The sequence below is a fragment of the Cynara cardunculus genome (genome assembly GCF_001531365.2).
Source record: "Cynara cardunculus var. scolymus isolate 2C chromosome LG 2, CcrdV1, whole genome shotgun sequence".
Lineage (NCBI taxonomy): Eukaryota > Viridiplantae > Streptophyta > Magnoliopsida > Asterales > Asteraceae > Cynara > Cynara cardunculus.
In genome coordinates, this window is record NC_037529.1 from 10,077,823 (window position 1) to 10,101,242 (window position 23,420).

General features: G+C 35.5%; 3 protein-coding genes across 6 annotated transcripts; 1 reads left to right on the forward strand and 2 right to left on the reverse strand.

Annotated features, from left to right (window-relative positions):
- On the reverse strand, positions 1–8,426 carry LOC112505708 (tRNA (adenine(37)-N6)-methyltransferase). 2 transcript variants are annotated; one of them, XM_025109651.1, is made up of 9 exons: positions 8,305–8,426; positions 8,110–8,237; positions 5,970–6,067; positions 2,668–2,863; positions 2,493–2,585; positions 1,585–1,644; positions 1,370–1,444; positions 673–753; positions 1–339 (listed from the first exon to the last, which is right to left on the reverse strand). In XM_025109651.1, the coding sequence occupies exons 1-9, from the start codon at positions 8,390–8,392 to the stop codon at positions 91–93; spliced, it is 1,068 nt and encodes a 355-aa protein (XP_024965419.1). In that variant the 5' UTR covers positions 8,393–8,426; the 3' UTR covers positions 1–90. The 2 variants fall into 2 exon arrangements, with proteins under 2 accessions (XP_024965419.1, XP_024965418.1); XM_025109650.1 differs by lacking the exon at positions 8,305–8,426 and having other exon boundaries at positions 5,970–6,079; positions 8,110–8,198.
- Positions 8,427–9,587: 1,161 nt separating this feature from the next.
- On the forward strand, positions 9,588–12,875 carry LOC112506987. 3 transcript variants are annotated; one of them, XM_025111362.1, is made up of 10 exons: positions 9,615–9,662; positions 9,973–10,068; positions 10,428–10,560; positions 10,862–10,948; positions 11,096–11,223; positions 11,303–11,399; positions 11,483–11,560; positions 11,917–12,142; positions 12,306–12,529; positions 12,611–12,875. In XM_025111362.1, the coding sequence occupies exons 2-10, from the start codon at positions 10,013–10,015 to the stop codon at positions 12,641–12,643; spliced, it is 1,062 nt and encodes a 353-aa protein (XP_024967130.1). In that variant the 5' UTR covers positions 9,615–9,662; positions 9,973–10,012; the 3' UTR covers positions 12,644–12,875. The 3 variants fall into 3 exon arrangements, with proteins under 3 accessions (XP_024967131.1, XP_024967130.1, XP_024967129.1); XM_025111363.1 differs by lacking the exon at positions 9,973–10,068 and having other exon boundaries at positions 9,588–9,662; XM_025111361.1 differs by having other exon boundaries at positions 9,634–10,068.
- A 1,757-nt stretch (positions 12,876–14,632) lies between these two features.
- LOC112507314 (preprotein translocase subunit SCY1, chloroplastic) lies at positions 14,633–20,279 on the reverse strand. Its single transcript, XM_025111847.1, has 8 exons — positions 20,023–20,279; positions 17,848–18,005; positions 17,074–17,459; positions 16,597–16,896; positions 15,791–15,880; positions 15,540–15,663; positions 15,197–15,360; positions 14,633–15,034 (listed from the first exon to the last, which is right to left on the reverse strand). The coding sequence occupies exons 1-8, from the start codon at positions 20,202–20,204 to the stop codon at positions 14,801–14,803; spliced, it is 1,638 nt and encodes a 545-aa protein (XP_024967615.1). The 5' UTR covers positions 20,205–20,279; the 3' UTR covers positions 14,633–14,800.
- Positions 20,280–23,420: the final 3,141 nt, after the last annotated feature.

A 23,420-nucleotide genomic window follows, 5' to 3' on the forward strand; every position in this document is an offset into this window, starting at 1 on the left:
AACAAACCCAGTATATCTCACACAGATAGATAAGTAAGGTCTTGGCAAAAATCAACATTATAACCCGAACTTTTTTTAGGGGGGGGGGGATTATGGTGGTACGTTGGTGTTGGGAGAAAGGGTAACATCATCAACAAGAACATTAGCATTGGATGTAATTCTGTATGTGACATCTAGGCCTTCTAAATTCAGGTGATATATTGTATCATTACTAGAAACCTGCGAGGGTCCTTCTTCTTCATCTTGGGATCGTTGTGATACTGATCGTATGTCCCATGAAAGCACCTGTTTGATCAACCTTTTAAATTCTTCGGCTGACGTATATAGTGACTTCTTGTCCTGTAAAAATGAGGGATAGTGTGAGAGTGAAAACCGAGTTTAACATTTTACACATATATTAAGTACCAAACATATTAATAAAAGATACTGCTTTGGTCTTTCTTGATATATATATATATATATATATATATATATATAATGATCTGATTTTGTATTTGTTCTTCTGGGTTTATATTTAAGAATCAGATACAACAAACCATCATATTGGTTGTGTTAATGGTGTTATTATGACTCATATTGGTTAATGTGATTGCAGGGCTGTTCTTGTAATTCTACATGTTAATCTAACAATGAAGAATATTATGTTAAATGATTACATAACAGAAGTCTTACCATTGCTGGCCAAATACCAGTTAAAGTTGCAAAGAAATCATCAGAGAAATCAACAGAAGCGACGGCCAACAGATCGTCCACCTGTTCACAATATTGAATTTTCATGGGAAGAATATCTTCAAAAAGCAACATAATATATTAACCTCCTTGAGTATAGCTTATGTGTTTTGATACTGATCATTGGAAATAAGGGCAATGACATCCATGATGAAGGTATATAAGCCTCCACGAATGGCTATGCATGCTGAAAATTACCAGCTCCTCACCATGGAATTGATATAGGGGGTAGACTTGGGTTCCCAAGACTCGACAAGCCCATCTAGAAATACATAAGGGTGCGTTTGGTATGCAAACATGATTTGACTGGACCGGGGAGAGTAAGGTAGACAGGTGAATGAATTGTGGAAGGTTTTAGGGTTTTAATTTGATATGGGTACTTTAGTAATTTACCAATTTGTCCCCTCTCACAAACTTTTGTTTCCCCTATTCTGGGACATCTGACTAACAGTCAATTCTGTTTCATTAAACTACACGCCCCATCAAATAATGCAATTTTCTGTTTTTTTTTTTCATGGGAAGTAGGTTATATAAACCCTTAATGATTGCTGATAGGTTAACTTCAAAAACTCAGACATATTGATTATTTATACAGACACATACTCTAAGAAATAAACTAGCCACAGTTGAGCGATGATACCTTAACCCAATCGGGCACTACTGCTCCTTTGATGCTGTCACAGTAAGGTAGATAGGGCTTGATATCCAGAACAGGCTATTCACAACACCAGAACATGGAAACCACCAAAATTCATTAACATCCATTCATTTCAATTCCAATTCCTACACACCCAAATAATGGCCTTTTAGTGTGTGTGTGTGTATCAATATGGTAATGGGGTAACAAAGACTTACAGTACCATCAACCAAATCCACACCAGAAAGTAGGATGCTAGTTCCCTGAACCGACTCCACCTACATTGACAAAGAACTCGAACTTAATATTTTTTTTTACATCGGAATCCAAACTTTGTATACTTTTTGCCTGATCAGCATATGTATCACACAGGACTAACCATTACCACCTCCAGTTCAAAACTAGAGATACATTTAGGCATTGTCCATCAGAAGTCTCGCTCTTCAAATATAAATTTGACAAGGGACCATTGTCAATTGAAAGATTATATATTTTTTATTAATAGTAAACTTTATATAATTCAAAAGAATAGTTCCTTTGTTTCTATGTTCACCTCTAGATCTCAATAACTTCGTAGCAAATTCTGATAAATTGACCTGTTTGACCGTAAAAGTGAAACAGCATTTGACTAGACTATTAGTATAAAAACATAGCTTGACTATTAGTCAAATATCTAAAATACCCCTTGATAAAGAAGGGAATCTATCTTGTGGACTAAAATCAAAGCTATTCATATCTTTTAGTGATAACTAAAGACAGATAATAATATAGGAAGGAATTTAGACAAAAAAATTGTTGCATATATTTTGTGATAAAGGGAGTAAAACTCGACATGATAGTTCCCTTGTTTTTCTCTGAATCAAAATAGCTTCATATTGAATTTTTACCATAAGACTGATATTTTTTTTCCATCAAAGTAAAATGTATGGCATTCCTCTAGTTTCAAAATGGAGGGAGTAGACATTTGAGCAAACAAACGAGTGCAGTAAGAGATAAAAAGGAAGAGAACGGTTACCATGGAACCTAGAAAGCTATTTCCTGTTTGGGAAGGTCAGCATAACATGACTTACATAACTTTTGAAGCATGCTTTTGAACTTACTTCTCAAACATGATTTTTCAACTTACTTTTGCCACCGTAAGACCAATTGGGCAGGGGCGATGTGGTGATCTTGTAGCAAAGAGCCCCATCTTTTCACCTTTCATTCTTGGTACTCTTACCTATAACATTTGAGTCGTTTTGGGACTTCCAGAAAGATAACAGCAAAAGAGAGAAAAATATCAAGAGGAAGAGAACCCACACCTTTGCCTTCAACTTCGACCTTGATGGATGTTTCCACAACTTGTCGAGATCTGTATTAAGATGAAAAACATATATGATCCAGCAGTGGGAATACTCTTCAAGACCCTCAAGAGAAGCAGGTGGAACGCGAGCTGTATCAAACATCAACCGTGCCCTTGCAAGAGGTACAATCAGAGGTTGCCTTGGCGTCCCATTCCTGAGTTCATGAATTACACGAATAAAATACTGTAAATTCAACGTATTTGCATGAGAGAAGCAGAACTGATTTCAAGAAGTGCATGGCCAGCTTTCTTTCCAAACGTTTTCAGCCAGTATGGTTATATTGAGGTGCATATTATAATCCAACAGTCAAACCCACTCAGCCGGCAATTTTTCTGGCGAATTTAAGCATCATTTGACTTTGTATGCTCAGTCCATGTATTTGAGAAGTAAGCCCACATCACATTTTAATAATTATACACTGATTGAATATACATTTAAGAAATATGCCCATCCTTGTAAATCTTTGAAATATATGCTCTATTTGTACTTAAATCCATCCTTTTGGCACCTATCAATTACCGATCTATAACCAAGATCAAGGGGGGTCTATTAGCTATTAAGTAATTACTAAATACAAGAGATTTGATGTAAAAGATGGGTTCAAATATGAGCTTATCAAACCTACTCCCCAGAAAGGCCAAATGATATACAAAACATATAAATTGGGTGGAGTACCTCATGGTCCGTCGGTGGATATGGTAGAATTGAGGTCATCTTAAACTGCCAAAATCGTTGTTTCCTGTACAAAGTTCATTTCTGTTGTTTGTTGAATAAGAGTTTCAGAACTTTGTCAATTACAATTTTCATGTACAGATTAGTTGTTAGATTAACATTTTAGGTCATTATGGTTTCAATTTTCTTAAAAATTCAGTCCTTATGTCATATGCCATTAACTTTTGTTTGTTAAGTGAAGACCGGTGTTAGGGCCGGCCCTGGCCACGTGCAGCCCGTGTGGCTCCCCAGGGCATCAAAGCCTAAAGGGGCATCAAGTTGTCATCTATTACTAGTTTTGGGTTTAATAATTTGAGAATTGGACAACTGAGCTTTATCTATAATAACAGGCCTAAGGCCTAGTAGTGAAGAATACTGAATGCACATCGTGAACCGGCTAACGCCATCATTCCAACAACTCAATCTAATTTCTATTGTTCTTCAAAGTTCGACTATTTCGATTTTCAAGGCATGAAGTTCTCTTTCCAGCCGATTAAAGGTCATGAAATTAGATTCAAGAAATCAAAGATAGAAATCTCGAATGACTGATTTCTACCATTGATTGAACTTACCGAGTTGCTATGTGAGTCATATTATGATTTATGAATCTTTAGATCTTTTTGCAAAAAAATCTAAATTTCTAACTGATTATTATAAAGTTGGGTCATGTGGTCGTGTGGGTTACCGACCTACTAGGCTAAGGCTAAGGGGCTTTTGTCATTTTGATAATGAGTCTTCCTCTTGCATATTGAAATATCTGAGAACTGAAATTTTCAATGCATATGAGCACATCACTATATCAACATAGCTGAAGCACACTGCACAACATTAACAATATATTGTGATATTGTCTTAATTATTGGGCACTTGTTCTTTGCAATGTAGAGTAACATAGATTATGAGTTTTACAATTTATTATTGTTCTTTGGCTTTTGTTTACTTTGAGGTTTGGCATTACCGCATTAGATTTAGGAGGTGTTTGATTGGTTTTTTTATTAAGTTCTATATGGATAAAGTTGTCTGTATGAATCAATCTGTTCGTATAAGTTGGAAAAGTTTTTGTTTGGAAGAGTTTTCCGCAGATATAAGGAGCGTTTTTTTAGTTGGAAGGGACATGTTTGGAAAAAAAAACTTGGCTTTCTGTATAAAGCTCCCCCTAGAAGCTTACTGGATAAGTCACTTTTTATATCATTAAGCCACTACGAAACAATCATGCATAGTTGAGCAAATAAGTTGTTAGTCCCATTAAGCTTATTAAGCTGCTAATAGATAGGCCCTTAGCCTTTAGTTATTAGACCTGTAACTTTTGAGTTTTACTTTTTGGTTACCATGACAATAATTTGGATGTAATTTACTATTTTAGTTGAAAACTAATTATAGTTTTCCTTGTTTGTTAAGTCCCATATATTGAAATAAAGTTTCTATTTTGCTAATTTCAATTTGGAAAAGGAAAAACGGGAAAAGAAGGAAGCACGATCTTAATCTAGGATTTATCCTTTTATCATTTTATATTTTGTATTCGGGGTTTTGGTTTTTATGTCCCCCCATTGTATTTTTATTATAATTAATAAAAATTAACATTGGGATGAGACACTTAGCTTGAATAGGTTCTAAACTCTTTAAAAAATCGCATCTTTCGTTGTTTCATTGGCTTAAAAAAATAGGCTTAGGGGAATTTTTTATTATTTTCACATAGGGCATCAAAATCTTAGGACCAACCTTGACTGGTGTGTGCATATTGTAACGCCCTTTGATGATTTCATTCGTTCCAAAATTCCTTCAAATCGAACTCCATCTCACATCTGAGATGAGAGAGAAACAAAGAGGATGAAAGTTTCAAACTATCTCCAGGGTTTGGTCTGAGTATATATTTTAAGAAGAGTGATTTGTACCTAAAATGAATTCCTTTAGAATAACTTTGGTTGTTATTGATCAGTCCATACATTTTGTTAAAGAATAATATTCTTTTTATGCTATGCAAATGACCATTTCTAAGGAATTCACATCCCATCTGAAGAGACGACCAAAAACTACAAAAGTCATTGAAAAGGAATATGAGATTCCATTCCATCACTTTCCATCTAACTAAAGGCCACCTTAGGAAAAAAATTATAGGAAAAAGTTTAATAAAATTAAAAATGAGAAATTTCTGAATTTTCAAGCACGAGTATCTAAAGCCAAGAAAAGGGTTATAACCTGCCCTCCTAAAAGTATGACTCATGCTTCATATGAAAGGCATATAATGTACAGACACTTGCTGCAAGCTATTTAGAGCATATCCAATTCAAGGACCAATAATTTGAAGGGTTTCTTTTTACGCCTATTCCAAAACGCATGGACTCGATCACAAGGAAATGTAAAATCTAGGATTCCTAGACCTAGCAGGAAAAGAATGGAAACAAATACTCGATACATACCAATATTTCCAATATATTTTGTTTCAATGTTACTTTGAACTGAATGTAATTAGTGTGAATAGTGCTAGACGAACACATTATCAACAACAGTGGGACAAGAAAGGATGGATGCTCTGTAGTTAGTGTAATTACCTCGTGGAGAAACAAGAACGGATGATGCCAATAGGTGCCATGGGATAAGACATCTCCAACTTGTCAGTTTTTGGTTTGAGCATTGCTTTTCTTAGATCCTACAAGATTAGCTGCAGCAGTTATATTATCTAACAGTCCCAGAACTGGCATATGAATGTACACAAAAGTAGCATGATCCCCAACTTATATCTTTTCTCATCTCAAGATGGAAACTGGGTTTTGTTAGAAAGATAATACTCCCTCTCCTCCAAAATAAGAATTACAATTGGCTTGAGGTCGGCCTTAAAACTCAAAAAATTTGTTCACTTTGTAACCAATTAAAACCAACATACTTAAGAAAATTTGTACTGTTCGTAAGTTGTCGAAAGTTAAAATAAATGAGACGCACATGGCAAAAACCTCGGACAAATTAGTAAGCACTGTGACACTGTCCTAAAGGGTTACTTCAGTTTTATGCATTAAACACCCAGGAGCACAGAAGAACCATACACCAAAAACCCAGCAAGAAAAGAATCTTACTGGAAGAGATATAGCCACATAGGGCAGATGACAAGGGTTAGAAAAAAGTTTGAAAGAGAGGAAAGACATAATAGTAAACAGTATAAAAACAAGTTAGGAAATCGAAGACAGGTAACAGAAAGAAAGCCTAATCACCAAGGGACAATAAAAGCATACAGAAAGGTACAAAACCACTAAACTAACTAACCACAAAATAGCCGTTGACTCACCAACTCTCCCCCAACCTACGGCTTTGATACCTACCTAACCATCCTAGTACCCTGAAATCTACCTTTAGACTCTCAAACACATCCCCAACCCTCATCTAAAACTTCCAAAAAGTTGATAATATGGAGTATTAGACTCCAAAATATTCCAACAAGTAAAGTGATAAAGCACCCTACATTTATAGTGAGTTTCCTACTTTCCTAACTAAGATCCCTCTAAACCAAATAGACTATTAGGAGTAGTATGTACACGTGCCAGCAAAATGGTTAAAGGTTGTATTTGTTGTATATATAGGGAAAAAGAAGTGTATAGCAATAACAAAAATATTCCAATCTTTCTCTCGTTCTTATTTCTCTCTGCTTCCGATTACATCTCCCAAACCCTAAAATAGACTACAATTCCTAACTAACTCATTGATAATTATTCCTCAAGAAACTAAGTGGCTACTTTGCTACACATCTTATATATCTATTTATGCTCAACTTGAAACAATGACTTGTCTAGACCATAAACCTTCAATTAGGTACAAGGTTTTAAAAAGCGGAATCGGGACTCGAGGCGTTTTCCTTCCATGCCCTGAGGCATAAGCCTCTAGGCAGTCCGAAGCACAAGCCACGAGGCGTAAAACAAATAAAATTCATAAATATTAATAGTAAGCTGAACATAATTCCGTACCAAACTTTAAACGTCATAGATTCATAAAATACTAGTTATAAGCCTAAATACATATCAATCTACAAGTTATAGTTCCCCGTAGCATGATCAAATAATATAGCTCCACAATCATATCCATAATCACGATCACTTTCATCTTCCAAATCCACATAAAACAGAAAACTGAAAATAATATAGAAAAGAGAAAATAAAAATAATACAAAAAACATAAAACAGAAAAACAGAAAATATACAAAAAAACATACATAACATATTATACATATAGGAAATACATTCTACATGATATAGAACATATATACTTGACTGAAATATATATAATATAATATAATACATTATACATAAACTAAAAATATGGACACAAACTAAAAAGAACTTTAGAGAGGAAAAAGTAAGAAATGGAAAAGAAAAAAATGGCGTGCGCCTCGGAGACGCCTCACGCCTCAACAACTCAACACCTCGCGTCACCAATCAAGGCTTAAGCCTCGTCAGGGGACCATGAGGCGCCGCCTCATGAGCGGTTTTGTACTGCCTCGCCTCGAGGCGCACGCCTCAAATGATTTTGAAAACCATGATTAGGTATCCAGGAATCCAGCCATACCATGTTTTCATCTAAAACACTCTTATTTGGGCAATACAGTAACAGAGCCATACCCATTTGCAAGCAGAGTGAAAAAGTAAATTTCTCTTCAGAACAGAGAAAATAATTACTGATAAAAAAAAGGGTTTGTGTGCGTGTAACCTGCTGAGCTCTAATTCGACCTTGCCTCTCAGCAGCACACTTTCCCATTGATTCATTGAGCGAATTCTGAAGCTCCTTTATAATCTTATCCTTCAAATCTGTTGCTCTTCTCTTACTCCAAAAATAAACTGAAAAGGATAAAAACTGATGGATTTCTTTTCTACTAGAGTTAACAAATACAAAAGCCAATGTTACCCGAGATGGCAGCGGATGTAGAAACGGTAGCGAATGTCAGTGTGATGGATAAAGTCAGCCATTTTGAGATTTCAGTAGAGCTCGCCATTAACTGCAGAAACGAGGGCTCACTACATTGCCTTTAGCTACGACAGAAATCCAGTAAGCAATATTGTTTACAGTGTAAATTACAAAAATCGTCCCTGCACTTTATATTAATGAGATCAGTCACTTTAGTTTTGCACACGTTTAGTCCAAAAACCGAATTAAAATATCAATTTAGTCCAATTTAAATGGTTCCGTCATTCCGTGAATTTTCAATTTCTCCTTTTGATATGTTTTTTATTTGATTTATTGTTGACTAAAAATATGCTTGTACAATACACAACAATATATCTTATGCTCAATTGAGAACTCGAACTCATAGTCTTAGGGGCGTTTACCAAATGTTTACTCGGGTAAGTGAACACCAAGTCACATTATCTTACCGGATGAATATGGTAAGGACCAAGAATCTTACCCGGTAAGTGAGGGTGACGACTCTTACCGGGTAAATTAATTGGTGCATACGATACCATTTTGGTGAACTAAAATCTTACCCAGTAAGTCAATAATAGTGTTAAATTTAAGTGTTTGGTAAACGACCCGTTAGTTCATACTTTTATTTTCTCTCCTTGGTTTTTATTTTATGTTTTTGTGTAGTTTTTAGACAGCAAATGGGTTGGTTATTGGTTCTTATGGAATATTTTGTTATATTCTGCAAACATTATATCCTACAGATACTCCTTTTATGTTAGATATACGGGGTTCGTTTGAGTTGACTTTAACAGAACCTTTATTTAAAGTAAACATGATAGTTGATGATTATGTTGGAATAGGTTTTGACTTTTTCTCTTCCACAAATGTTGGAACTCTCACTTCTAAAAAAAAAAAGCGGGGAAGGGCTTTGCAAATATCCATGACGGACATGACTCTCTTTCTTAGCGTTCCACCCCTCTTGTATAGTAAGGGGAACTTTGGTTATGCGAACCCACGTGACGAACACGAAGGTTACCAACTTTCGGTGAACGTGGGTAAGAACCATCTTAAAGAGTAATCGTATGAGATTTCACATTTTTTAAAATGACGATAAGAGAGGTTGTGAGTTGTGTAAACTATATGAAACTTTGAGGACCAAAAGATATAATTATGGTCTGCCAAGGGGACAAAGACAGAGGCTGTCATTGTCCTCAGATCAAAAACAAATATGGGATTGTTTGGAGTAATAATATTTTAATTAATTTTGCAGATGGGTCTCAACAATCATAGATTCAGATTTGTTGTCTGTGTAGAAGGTGAAGATAAAGAGACCCACAATCTTTTCATTTTCAATTGAGCAGGTATTCCCATCTCTCTCTCCAATTCTTGAATTCTAGTTCATTTTCCTTTCTATTATATGGGTTTGGTGTAGATGGATAAGTCAACATATGTTCTCAGATTCCCACCAAAACTAGCTTTCAATTGAATTCCCACTTTTAGAATAAGGTTCTAATGCAATATGTTCTGAGTTGAAAACTCAACTCCTTGCAAGTTTCTGCAATTGGGAATGCCAAAATTAGGGTTTGTGATTGTGTTAGTCTTCTTCTTGTTACTGGCATTGCTTACTGTGATGTCCAATTTCAAGATTTATAAACCTCTTGGTGTATGTAGAAACACTTGTAGCCTTGCCCATGAATTGGTGAAGTCTGATATGATCATACTGCATTCTCAAATATGGTTTCGTCGATTTCGTGTGCTTTCTGGAAGGTAATGTAAGAATCTTCTAGAATTTGATTATGTGATTATGTCAACAGATTGTTTTGACTCAACTTTTGATCAAAGTCATCATACCCCATTTGCAAAAACTCGAGTTTGATTTGATTTTGCATTTGGTTATATGTCTGTTGTTGTCAATAAGTCAAATAAAAATGCTTATTTTATTTGATTCAGTTGACGGATTGTTTTATAGTTGAAATTTGATCAAGCTGAACATACCACATTTGCAAAAGATCGATTTTGATTCGTGGTTATATTTGATTACATGTCTTGTTTGTTCTTGTTCTTCCAAGATTCGTGTGATTTTGGTAGGAATAAGACTGTTATAGCATGGTTTGTCATGAATGCAGAAATTTGACTCGAATGGAAGAGGATTTGGATACAAAAACGGACCAATCTCCATGGGAGCCGTTGCTAGAAGAGTTCACATTTGCGAAAAATTCTGCTCCTTTTAATAGCTGCCATGCTTCTACAATAGTTGAGGTATTGATGCTCACCATTTGGGTTTCTTAACTTTCTATATGAGGAAAAAGCTCATTCACTTCTTTTGGAAAGTAAAAAAAGACCAAAACGGAGAAAATGGTGTACTTTCATAAGTTAGTGTGTACTTTCCAATTCTACCTTAAATTATGAGATGGTGAAATTCATTACTCTCTCTATTGTTAAGGGTAAAATTGTCATTTAGTTGATTAAAAAATGTTATAGTTACACATTTCTAAAACTGTTTGTCTTTTGGGAAAGAATGGACCCATGTTGGTTATGATTACTGATTTCTTTGCTTCAGGTTGATAAAGACCACTTTTTGGTAGCATACTTTGGCGGTTCATACGAGGGTGCCCCTGATGTCAAAATTTGGTTACAGATGCACAAGGTAAGTATATGAACAAACAGTAAATCTCACATGAAGCAGGGTCTGGGAGGGTAAAATGTATGCGGACTTCTAAAAAGGTTCATTGGAGGCTTAGAAATCGGTACTATCATCTTCTATAGTTAACGGTCAAGGGGTTGATTTGGGCAGGATGGTTATTGGCACCCCCCTGTTATTGCGGATGAGCAAGACGAGGTACCAATGTGGAATCCTGTACTATTTAAGCTTCCTTCCAATGAGTTGCTTCTCTTCTATAAGATCGGGCAGGAGGTTCAAAAGTACATTTCTGATTTTTCAAAAATATTTTTGAAACTAGACAATTTACAGACGTTAATATCGATGGGTTTGTCGTTTTAGGTGGAGCGGTTGCATGAAGAGGTCATACGATGGTGGTATAACTTGGAGTGAGAGAGAACAACTTCCTTCTGGCATCCTAGGACCAATAAAGAATAAGGTTGTACATTTGGTTCACTCTTTATGTCGTTTAAGGATTCCCTGATAAAAAAAACGACTATATCGTTATGTTTCTTTGTGCAGCCCCTGTTACTTGGAAACGGGAAATTACTATGTGGTTCGTCTGTTGAGAGTTGGAACTCGTGGGGCTCGTGGGTGGAGGTTATATACTTTGGCCATGTTTTGTGACCATAAGCTAGCTTATTTTTTGAGCTTATTCAAAATCTCCGTTTGATAAGCCATAAACAAGTTGATATGATAGCTTTTTAAAGAACTACTTCAGATAGCTTTTTAATAAGCTCCAGGAGTTTTTCACATTTTTCAAATTATGCCCCTTATATTGTACTTGAGTAATTTTTCAACATGTCTTTTTAAGTAATTTTACATTATAACTAGCTTATTAGCTAACAACTAGCTTTTCAACTAGTTTGCCGAACATAACCTTGATGATTCCATCTTTCATTCCAACTTTCGAACCAAACGGGCCGACATAGTTTGCTTTTCTTACCCATGAACAGATGACTGGAGATTCGGGCAGGTCGTGGAAAAAATATGGGCCGATTTATATTCAAAACGAGTCTCTCAGTGTGATCCAACCGGTTCCTTACCAGACTGCAAAAGGAAATCTACGAGTTCTATTGAGATCGTTTGATGGCATTGGTCGAGTTTGTATGTCAGAATCCCTTGATGGTGGCGAAAACTGGAGTTTTGTTGTGCCAACTGATTTACCCAACCCAAATTCAGGTTCAACAACATAAACTAGACGACTGATTGACCTTTTAAACCATTATATGTGTGTTTTTGTTGCAAACTAACCATTTTATCTGTAAAAATACCAAAACAACACTATAGTTTGCTACAATCACCAATTACGGGTGAATGGTTTTCGTTCATGGTGAACTAACAGGCATTGATGGCGTAAAGCTAAGTGATGGTCGGGTGATGCTTGCTTATAACACGGTCTCCAGGGCCGTGCTAAAAGTTGCGATCTCAGCAGATGATGGAGATTCATGGAAAGATGTCGTAACATTGGAGGAGACTGAAGGAATGGAATTCTCGTATCCAGCAGTTATCGAAGCAAGCGATGGACGTGTGCATATAACATATACGTATAACCGGACACAAATTAAGGTGGGATGTTTTAAGTTCCATAAATATAAAGTTTCTTGATTATAAGTTTGGTGAATTTGGACTAACTTTTGATGTTTTCAGCATGTTGTTCTTCAACCCAAAATGGTGCAGTGATGTTCTAGCGTACAGATCTTACAAGGGATCTTATGGTATTTTTCCATGGAACAGATTCGTTACAAAACGCTAGAAAAAAAAACTAATAAATCTTGATGCACGAGAGTCGGCCATTTGCTAATAATACATCTCATCCTTTACAGACGCTACTGTTTAGTGGAATATATTATGTTCATTTGGTTTGGCATTTTGTATATTTATACATCAATTTTAATGTTGATAACTTTGATGTATGTCAAGCAGGTGTGCTCATTCCTCTATACAAAAGGAGGACATGCTAGGTTCATCTCAATTAGGACCTGCCAAACCAACCATCTCCCTCTGGTTGACAAGTTGGAGGACCGGTTCGAGGGTTAATGATAGTTAAGACCAACATAGGACTCGAGACCTAACCCTACAACCGGTTACTAGAGAACTGGATTTCGTGATCAGGCCGGGTTGACTGAACTGGGCCTGGACCGTACCTGGTTATGGCCCAAACTGATCGGTCCAATTAACCTGTCGACCCAACCAGTTAAGCCATTCAAAATACAAACAGATCCACAACCAGAACTATATACACACACACATAGAGGGAGAGAAACTCGGGTTCATACAAGAATGATACCTATTTAAAAAATAAGAGAATGACTGAATCACATGTGATTTTACACTAACATCACGTATAAAATCACGTGTGATTCGCACGACCTTGCCACACGGCCATGGGTCGGCTGAACACGTTTTTGACAGTTAATGTAAAATGACTAAAATCACATGTATCATTCTCTTATGTTTTAAATATGTATCATTCTCTTAAGAATCTACCTTTCTCTCTATATACACATTATATATATGCACATACATTACACATAGGGTGCACGCGGGTTGGGTTGGGCGGTTTACAACATTTTTACAACTCAACCCAATTGTAGCGGTTTTGAAAAATCTCAACCCAACCCAACCCATTCAAAAGTATAACCCAACCCAACCCACCTTTGCGGGTTGAGGCGGGTTGGGTTGGGTTGGCGGGTTAGTAGTTACATAAATTTGACGAATGAAATCATTCATAAAACTTAAGTTTATAGACCATACTATAAATCGTCTCATCTAAAAAGATTACAATAGGTTTATATGACGTTTTTGGACGCTTCAACAAGTGTTTTAATATGATATTTAAATAAAATGTCGTATTAGTTATTTTATATAAATATTTTGAGAAGTGTCCCTAAAACTCATCTATTTATAGGACACCTATGTTCATATACAATTTTCAAGTTGAGTCATAAAATAACTAATATGATACTTTATTTTAAAAGCGTCATAGAATTTGTTAGGACGTCCAAAATCATCCTATAAACATATTGTAACTCTTTTAGATAAGACATTTTTCTTGTTTCAGTTTATAAAGAATCATATTAGAACGCTTAGACATATATTAGCGGCGGTTTGACGGGTTGGGCGGGTTGAGCTAGGCCCAACCCAATTTCAACCCTCCTAATTGGCGGGTTAGCGGTTTGACGGGTGGGCGGTTTGACGGTTAGGCGGGTTGAGTTTAATTGGGTTGTTAGCGGTTTGGGTTGGGCGAGTTTCGCGGGTTGACGGTTTTTTGTTCACCCCTAATTACACATATTACATTGTTTTTCCTTTACTTTTTATTTGTATTTATAATCAAATAAATAGAAACTTATTTGGTAGGAGTATATTTTGCTGTTTAATTTATTAATTATATAACATAAATGGATTCAATCATTTGAAAACTTTAAAATTTATTACTCGGTTTGCACATGTCTACCGGTTACAATGTTTAAAAGACACCGGGCCTCATTATTAACGGACTAAGACACAACCATAGACATTGAGCTTTTGGTTGAACTGATTGGTTCAACCATTTTAACTTCTGTTTTTGGTAACTATGAGTTGTCCAAGTTAGCTTGCATGTACATCGACTAATATGATGAAGCCCTAAAGATAGTGAAAAACATCCGACTCGAACCGGCGACCGCTCCAAAGCATAGCATTTATTTGTGAATTGAGTAGACTCTCAAAGTTGCTTCTCAATTGTTAGATGACACATAGATTTAATTTAAAATATAGTACATTAAAAATAAATACAGAAACTACATAAATGTGGCGTTTTTAAATACAAAGGTTGGTTGTGTGATTTGATTTTGAGGTTTAGAAGGTCATATCTTTGTCTATTTCATAGAACTCTATGTTCTTGTACTTCTGAGAAATTATCTCTGCTTGAACTTTTCTTGCCGTGTCTGTGGCACAACCAACAAGAATCAGAACCGATGTACCTGCGAATCCACGAAATGCCGTCAAGTGTGTTGTTTGTTCCACCACAGCCGGCCCAGCTGCAAGAACTGCCAAAAATACCGAACCTAAAACTGATATCCGACTCAGAACCTGGATACAAATACGACGATTTTGGATGAGAAGTGTTAAGCATGATGTTTCTTTTTGCTTACTTTTTAAGAAAAGATGCCTGTTTTTTGCAAGAATGATGGTTTGTTTGCAACAAAAACTTGATACGATAAAAAAAGAAAATCATGCAAGATTGGACATTACCGTTTTGATAAATGCCGCTGTACTTTTCCCAGGTCGTACCAGGGGAATGGAGGCACCTTGACGCTTCAACTGTTCGCTAACGTCATCAGGGTCCAATTGTAGGAAAGTGTAGTAATAGTTAAAGAAACCTATCAATAAAATGTTCGTCGGGAGATAGAAAGCACCTACAACATTTCAAATTATAGTTAGTAGAGGAGCTTGAAAACAATAAAATTTGATCCAAACATTCAATAATGCTTTTAAGACGCGTACTTTGGATGTGGATATCACTTAACAGTACATGCCTTAAAAAGAATCATTCGACTGATGATACAAAAGGTTAATGTTTTTGTCATAGTCTTACCCCCGGGGTTCAAACCAATAGCAGCGTTTTTTAGCACGTTTAAACCAGTAAACCGTGCTAGAGTGGCAGGAAGAGCTAACGATGACGTGGAAAATATAATTGGCATAACTCCTGAACTGTTAACCTGACCAAGTTGTGCTCAAATATTTCAATAAACCATTAGTTAGAAGGGTGATGGAAATCAAACAGTGTGTGACCTTTCTGGTCAAAATAGGAGTAATCTTGCTAGTTATTTCAGAAAAGATACAAACCTTGAACGGCAAATAAGCAGATTTCTGAAGCCCGCCTGCTTTACTACTGTATCTCGAAGCATAATTTATAGGAATTTTTCTTTCGGCTTCCTGAAAGGTTTCGACAACACCAATGTTACTTATTGCCAACTATGTTAATCCCTTCTCTCATTATTCTTCTTTTCGTTTATTTTTTGACCAGCATGTATTTTGTTAACCTACCTAGAATAGGGCGAAATGTATCAAAATGCAACAAAGTTCGCCTTAATTCCTATTTAGTATAACAAATATTTTTTTCCTCGATCAATGAAATAAAGTTTCAACATTTCTTGTTTTTTAACCCATTTTGACTTGTAACCTGCTGATCTTGTATGATTTGAAGATGTGGATGTCAAGTTGATCGCCCATCTCACCATGACGCTTTCTAAACATTTCATGAATGAATAGTTTGTAAACAGGTATCACGTCATCAAATGTTACAAGTCAAAATGGTTACAAAATAGAAACATCTGAAACTTTGTTGCGTCGATTGAGAGAAAAATATCGTTACACTAAATAGAAACTAAACCAAACTTTGTTGCATTTCCCTGTAGAATATTAACTTTGAGCGTGACCCCTCTGCCTGATAAAAGTTGCAACAGTCAACGGAGCAAATAGTACGAGAAGTGTGTTCGGCTATCAGTCAAAAGTCTTAAATACCCTTTAACAATTAGAAAAGATGGAATCTTGTTGAGCCAAATCAGTAGCATTCGTGATACTAACAATGGGTAAATAGGTAATATTTAAGAACATAGATATAAAAGAGAGGATGGGCAGTTGGTAATTACCTGAACATAGACGATACTAAGAACAAGCAGGAAGAAGGAGAAGATGATAGCAAGTAGGCCCAGATAGTTGCCATCCTGAAAGGCTTCTGCAACTGTTCTACCGAAGGATGCTGGCAAGTAGGAGATGATGCTGGTAAAAATGAGAAGCGATGTTCCATTTCCAAGTTTTAAATCTGTTATTCTTTCGCCAATATATGTTGTAAGCACCGATCCAAGTGTTAACAAAATAACAGAAGATAAGACCCATTGACTGCTGAAATCATCAACATAAGGACGAAGAAACAGTGCTTGACCAATTGCCTGCAAAGCAGAAAAAAAGCTGTATGTTCAACAGATTTATAGTTTGTAATGTAAAATAGTTGGTATTATTAGACGAAATTGCAATGATTTATTGTTCCCTTTTTAGGCATTTTTCCAAGTTAAAATTACATATGATCATCTTATACTATAGAACCAAAAAGGATAACGTTATCTTACCTGCACGACAGCAAATCCGACAGAAGCATATCGAGTATATTGAAGAATTTTCTTTCGCCCTGCTTCGCCTTCTCGTTTTTGAAGTTCTTGTAACTTGGGGTAAATTTGTGTAAGGAGTTGAAACACGATAGATGCATTAATGAATGGGACTATACCAAGGGAGCATATCCCAAGCCGGCCTATTCCTCCTCCGGAAAATGTATCCAAAGTACTTAATATACTATTCTGATCCAAATTTCCAGCAAATGCATCTCGATTCACCCCACCAAGAGGTATGTATATTCCAAGTCGAGATAAAGCCAAGTACCCCAAAAGCTTAAGAAATTTTCCGGGTAACGGTCCTTTGAAGAAATCCCCAAAATCAATGGAAGTGTCCTCTATTGCAGCTGTAAACAACAAAAGAAATCGACAAATCATGATGGATAGCTAAAAACAGCTCTTTTAATTTGAAACATGAAATATGAGCCATCAACTTTTGCAACCATCGTAGTTTTTCGGTAGCAAACTTGCCATTGATCTTGTAGAAATGCAAGAAAACGTTACACTTTGCAAGAATGAGCAACTTTGGATAAATTGTGATGGATGAAAATGCAAGTGTCACCATAGCACTTTACACTTTTTGTCCAAAATCATTATTCTTACAAAGTTTTGTGTTCTTTTTATCTTTTTCGTAAGAAAGATAATTTGTTTGCAACAGAAGACTAAATATGATGGTTTGAAAAGCTAATGATTCATAACAAAATATAGAAAAAGTTCATTAGATAAGATGTCAACCTGCCGCTCCTTTAGCTGAGGAAGATTTGTCGTTTCTTGTACCAGAGGTACTATCAAATGTCTCTGCAAACAAGCCTAAAACACTTTCCCACGCGGAATTCAGACCTGATAATTTACCTGAATTGATACCTAGCGGATCAAAATTAGAGCTCTCACAGCTGGAAAAAAGATAAAAATAAAAATTTGTCAAAATACTACAAATGCAACCGAAGCAAGTATATGAAGGTTGATGGTAAAAAATTGTTGGTGCATGAACTTCAAAACTAATTCCATTATTAGGAGTTCACTTGTAAAAAAATTATCATTCTTTGCAAAATGAAACTCTTACTAAGGGGATAGTTCTCAGTATCCAAGCAATACCCTGACGTTACATTGCTTTAGTAGTCATTTTTGTTAATAAAATGATTCAATGAATCATATACTACACCCATGTAGGGTCCAAAATATAATGATCATGATGGAAACAAGAACATCTTATGATAACCAAATCCCAAATTCGACCACCAAAAATCAAGAATCACCAAGCAGGACAAATTAACCTTTGATAAGCTAATGATGACCCTGACAAAAATATCATAGACCAAAAGTGTAGAATGTAGAGCCCCAATCCCAAAAGAGCAGATTGATCTGATAACTTCTAAATCAACTTTAAGACCTCGTTGGAAATGATTAGTAGCCACAAAATACTACCTGTAAGGGGTTCATGCTTCTAACTCACAACCATGTGGGAAAGATGTTACAAACTGTCCCACTTAAATCGCCAACATCGTCATGACAAATAGTCATTATCCAGAAGAGATGCAAGAGTCTGACTCATTACACCTAGATTGAACATCCCTCCAATACCATTTGTATCACCCCAAACCCAAAATAACAAATAAAACCCAAAAACTTCCATATCAACTTTAAAACAATGGTGGGATGTATTAGTAGTCCATAAACTAGGGTTTATAAGGGGTCTACAGTTCTCTTATAACCAATGAGGGGCAAGATTTCACAAAAACATAATATCCTAAAACAACAAAGGGATCCAATTTCCATGCTTGCAATGCTTCCTTGTTCTTGAAGAGTTGAAGTTCTCAATAGTCTTCATTCCATCCTTCCAAACATACGATTTCATCCTCTGACATCTCAAGCATATCCAACTTAGTTTAAATTCCTTTCTCATTAAAAAGTTTAGTGGCTGAATTCTTTTGCACCCATTATCTACCAACTTCTTCACAAAATCACTTCTCTTGACAGGTAAGGAGGTCTTGAAATCTTGCTAAAACCCATGGAGAAACCTTGTAAACTACATTAGTTCCATTATCCTCGAAACAACAACTATTTGTAGAACAAATTGAGATAGGAAGAATGGCAGGTGGGTAAGTCCATTTAATAATTTTTAGAAGAAGCTTGTCCAGATTACATGCTCCTTATATGTTTCAGGAACTTCGATAAAGAGCCCAAACCTTAACAAGCCGTCATAACTAGCCCCTCTCTCCTTATCTATGTTACTGGAGGAAGTCTACATGATTAAGAGATAGAATAAGTTTCGGGTAATATACTACTCTTAAATCTCTTTCGGAAAGTAATAATTTCCATTTACAGATGTCCCATAGTCATATGAAATGTAACATCTTCATATTTGGTCAAGTTTTTTAAGCTCCAATGATCTATTCAACCTCAAAGTTCCATCAATATCGAAGTACCTACATGGTCCATGAAGGACTGAGACTTTCTTTCAAAGATCAAACTCTTCAACAAACTGAAGAACCCAATAGATTTGTGTATTAATATGTATAGAACTGATTGATGTCTTCAAACAACTCACAACTAGCAAGACTCAAACAAATCAAGACACAAAACACCAAATTTCCAGTGAATTTTTAGGACACGCTTGCAGTAATAAGGTGTAATTGATCTCCAATCTTACTCATGAACACCAACTTCCATAGAACTTTTAGGATGACCCGCTCGCGGTAACAAAGTGCAAGGTTCCAACCATTATCAAGAACAACAAAATTCAATTTTCACCCATGGACGGTGATGAAAAGTGCAAATAATGAACACCGCACGAATTCCCAACAAAAATGAATTTTTCAAAACACCCATTTGCAGGGTTCAAATTAGATATGAGGAAATCAAATAACATCTGGAAAGTGAAAAAGGCGAAGAAGGTTTTGCAGCACATACCTGGTGGAGGATGAAGATAATGATAAGAGAGCGTTGGATTTTCCGTGGACAGAAAGTGTAGCTCTGCAAATGGATGAATTGTTTCGAAGATTTCTAGACGTATGAATTGAAGTGCGAGATTGAGTTGGTAAGTTGCAAGAAAGAGACCATGAAGATGCAATTTGTCTTCCTGTTAGCAACATTATCCCAACTTCCTATCTGGGTTTGAGCGGGTTCATACAAACGTTTGCAAGTTGGGGTTTGCATTTGAGTACATTTATTTGATCTCACAGAATAATCGAGGTCAGATGTTAAAAACTAAACTTTGGGGGCATTTTAACCACCAAGCAACCCAAGTTCCAAAATATATTGAAACTGAATTTAGTGGTGTTTGGAATTGCTTATAAAAATAATTTATTGACTTATTTTGGTGTGACACAAGTAATAAGTACTTTTGAATGTTTGGATAAATAACTTATATCAGTGCTAAATTGGTAATAAGAAGTTAAACTCTTCTGACTGATAATAAGCTGATAAGTACATTTGTAAAAAAACATAAGTTGTTTCATATAAACAATCCCAAAGACCCCCTTAAAAAGAGGGTGATAAGAATTATAATGACAAATTTCTTTGATCAAATTTTTTATTAATGAATTGAATTGATTGGATTCCGTCGAATTTAATGACCAAGAGATTTGATAATTTCTTAATATAAGTAAAGAATTTGAATTCCATTTTATAGCAAATATTATAATTTGTTTTTAAAAGACAACAATAACTTTTACATCTAATTTAGCCATCACTTACCACTCTCGACCACTCTCACCATCCCTATTGCGCCCCCCCCACCACGCGCCATCATCTCCGTTCCATCGCCGTTGCCGCCACCCCTACACCCACCTCACTCACCCCAACCAACCTTCATTGCTGCCACCATCATTAAGTTGTTGTTATAACCGCACCCAGCCAACCCATTGTCAACACCATACCCACTACTATTCATTGTCACGACTGTCACCACCATGTTAATACTATCAGTCTTTCATCACCAACCACCAGTGGCGGAGCCAAGATCTCGGTCTAGGGGGAGCATCAATTTGAAATTAACAAATAAATATTAACTTTTTGATAATTGCAAAAACAATATTATTGTATTTTTTAAATACAAACGTATGTGGTTTCATTAGTTAGCTCGATGAGTTTTCAGTTTATGAAACTCATCTATGATGTCTTCATTATCTACTTCAACAAAAACATCTTTTTCACTATAAGAAACCGGACATTAATTATCTAAGCCTCGCTTAAACAAACAATTTTCTAATTAATAAACCTTAATCAGTAATTAATTAAAAAATAACAATAAACAAACAAACAACTTATTATAGACAAATAAAAATTTGAACATGCAAAGATGCAAAAGATTTATGTAGTAACTTTTTATTGTTAGTGTCACTCTGCTCCTGTAGATTTGTAAGGCTCGGGATGGGCAGAGGACCAGAATGAGAACAATCCGGTTCGGGATCGATTGTGACTGGTATGAGACCACTGGTTATGGTTTTCATCCAAAAATAAGGCATGGCCTGGCCCGGCACGGTCCGGGACCGGTTATAGGCCCGACCTGATTTTTTTTAAATGTATTTCTAGCTTTCTAAGTGTATTTAATTGAAAATCAAATTACAAATGTACAATAAAACATATTTTTTTTATGTGTATTTGATTGAAAACCAATTATAAAACTATAATAAAATGTAATTTTTAAGTGTATTTGATTGAAAACCAATTATAAAACTACAATAAAACGTATTTTTTAAATGTATTTGGTTGACCTAATTAGATATTTTAAAGTATATTAGAATAACATTAAAATATTTTTACAAATTTATGAAAAATAAATTTAAAAGATATATATATATATAAAAGGAAAATGTTTTTAATATAGAACCGGTTTGGGCCCAGCTTAGGACCGGGATCGGGACCGGTTACAAGTACCCTTAACCGGGCCTCGGGACTGGAACCGGAATCGGTTACATCGAGATCGATCTGGATTGTTACTGTTTAGGACTGGGACCAATTTAGGCCCGACCCGGCCCAGAACCGGTTTTTGGCCATCTCTAAATTCACATTAGTGATTCAATAGCAAAAAATTATGAAGTATTCTTTTTAGCCCATCATAAAAATTACTACATTTAAAAAGTTAAGGGTTAACAGCTGTTATCCCTTATGATAGTGTAGCTCCGCCCTGCCACCACCCCTACGACCCCCACAGCCCCCACCCACTAATGTCACCGTTACAACCGCCACCTACCCCACCCCCCAATACATGTACATTCCGAAAAGATTTGCGAAATTCCATTTCAAATCCTATGAACCAAGCGTGCGGTCAAATTTCATTTCAATTCCTTCAAAGTCAAATTTCTTTCTTGGATTCCAATTTCACTAAATTTCATTATGTAAACCAAACACCCTCTTATATTTTTGGTGTCTATGTAATGGGCGCTCCTACATAGGGACATATGGTGGTCTGTTTGCTTTGTGGCTTCGTTAAGATGAAAAAAGTACATTTTTATACTTTAAGACTGTTTATATCAAAAGTTTGAGCTAGTTAAAAAAATTCTCGGGTGCTTCATGCCTGTGCCATACTCAAATTTTAGATATCTTCCTGTAATCAATTAATTAATTGTTATTGTTTGACATCATGTGTTGAACGATGATCCGAATTCATATTAGAAACAATATGACGTTTGCTTTTATTAAAAAGAATTTAAAATAAAAATATATGATTACTAATAACACATATAGTGTTAGGTTCAAGTGAAAATTCCAAAACTTTATGAATAAGATAAACAATCTTAATCACTGGTTTAAAATTTCTATTTTCAAATCTTTTTCTTTAATTATTGACGATTTTACAATCTACAAATTGAATTAAATTTCATATATGAACATGAACATCAATGTTTTTCATTGGTTCATACGTAAACATGTGAATCTTAATATAGGTTCATATGTGAATCCTAACATAGAATCTTAATTATAATTTGTATGTGAGTCAATTTAGAAACTTATAATAGAGATTTTGAATTAGTGTAAAACTAATATTTGAACATGTGAATGGTAACATAGATTTAGATGTGAATCATAATTGTAACTTATACGTGAATCAATTTACAACTTATAACCGAGAATTTGAATCAGTTTAAGATTCATATGAAAATTTTAATATATATATATATATATATATATATATATATATACGGAAGGGTTCAAACAAGAACACCTTCATTTTACAAGAACGCGAGAACATCCTGTACTATAGACAATCACATGTGATGCTATTATTCTATCACATATGATACACATGTGATACTAAATCAGAGATGTGAACGATTTTCAATGCAATCTTGGTTGCGGGCCAAGTC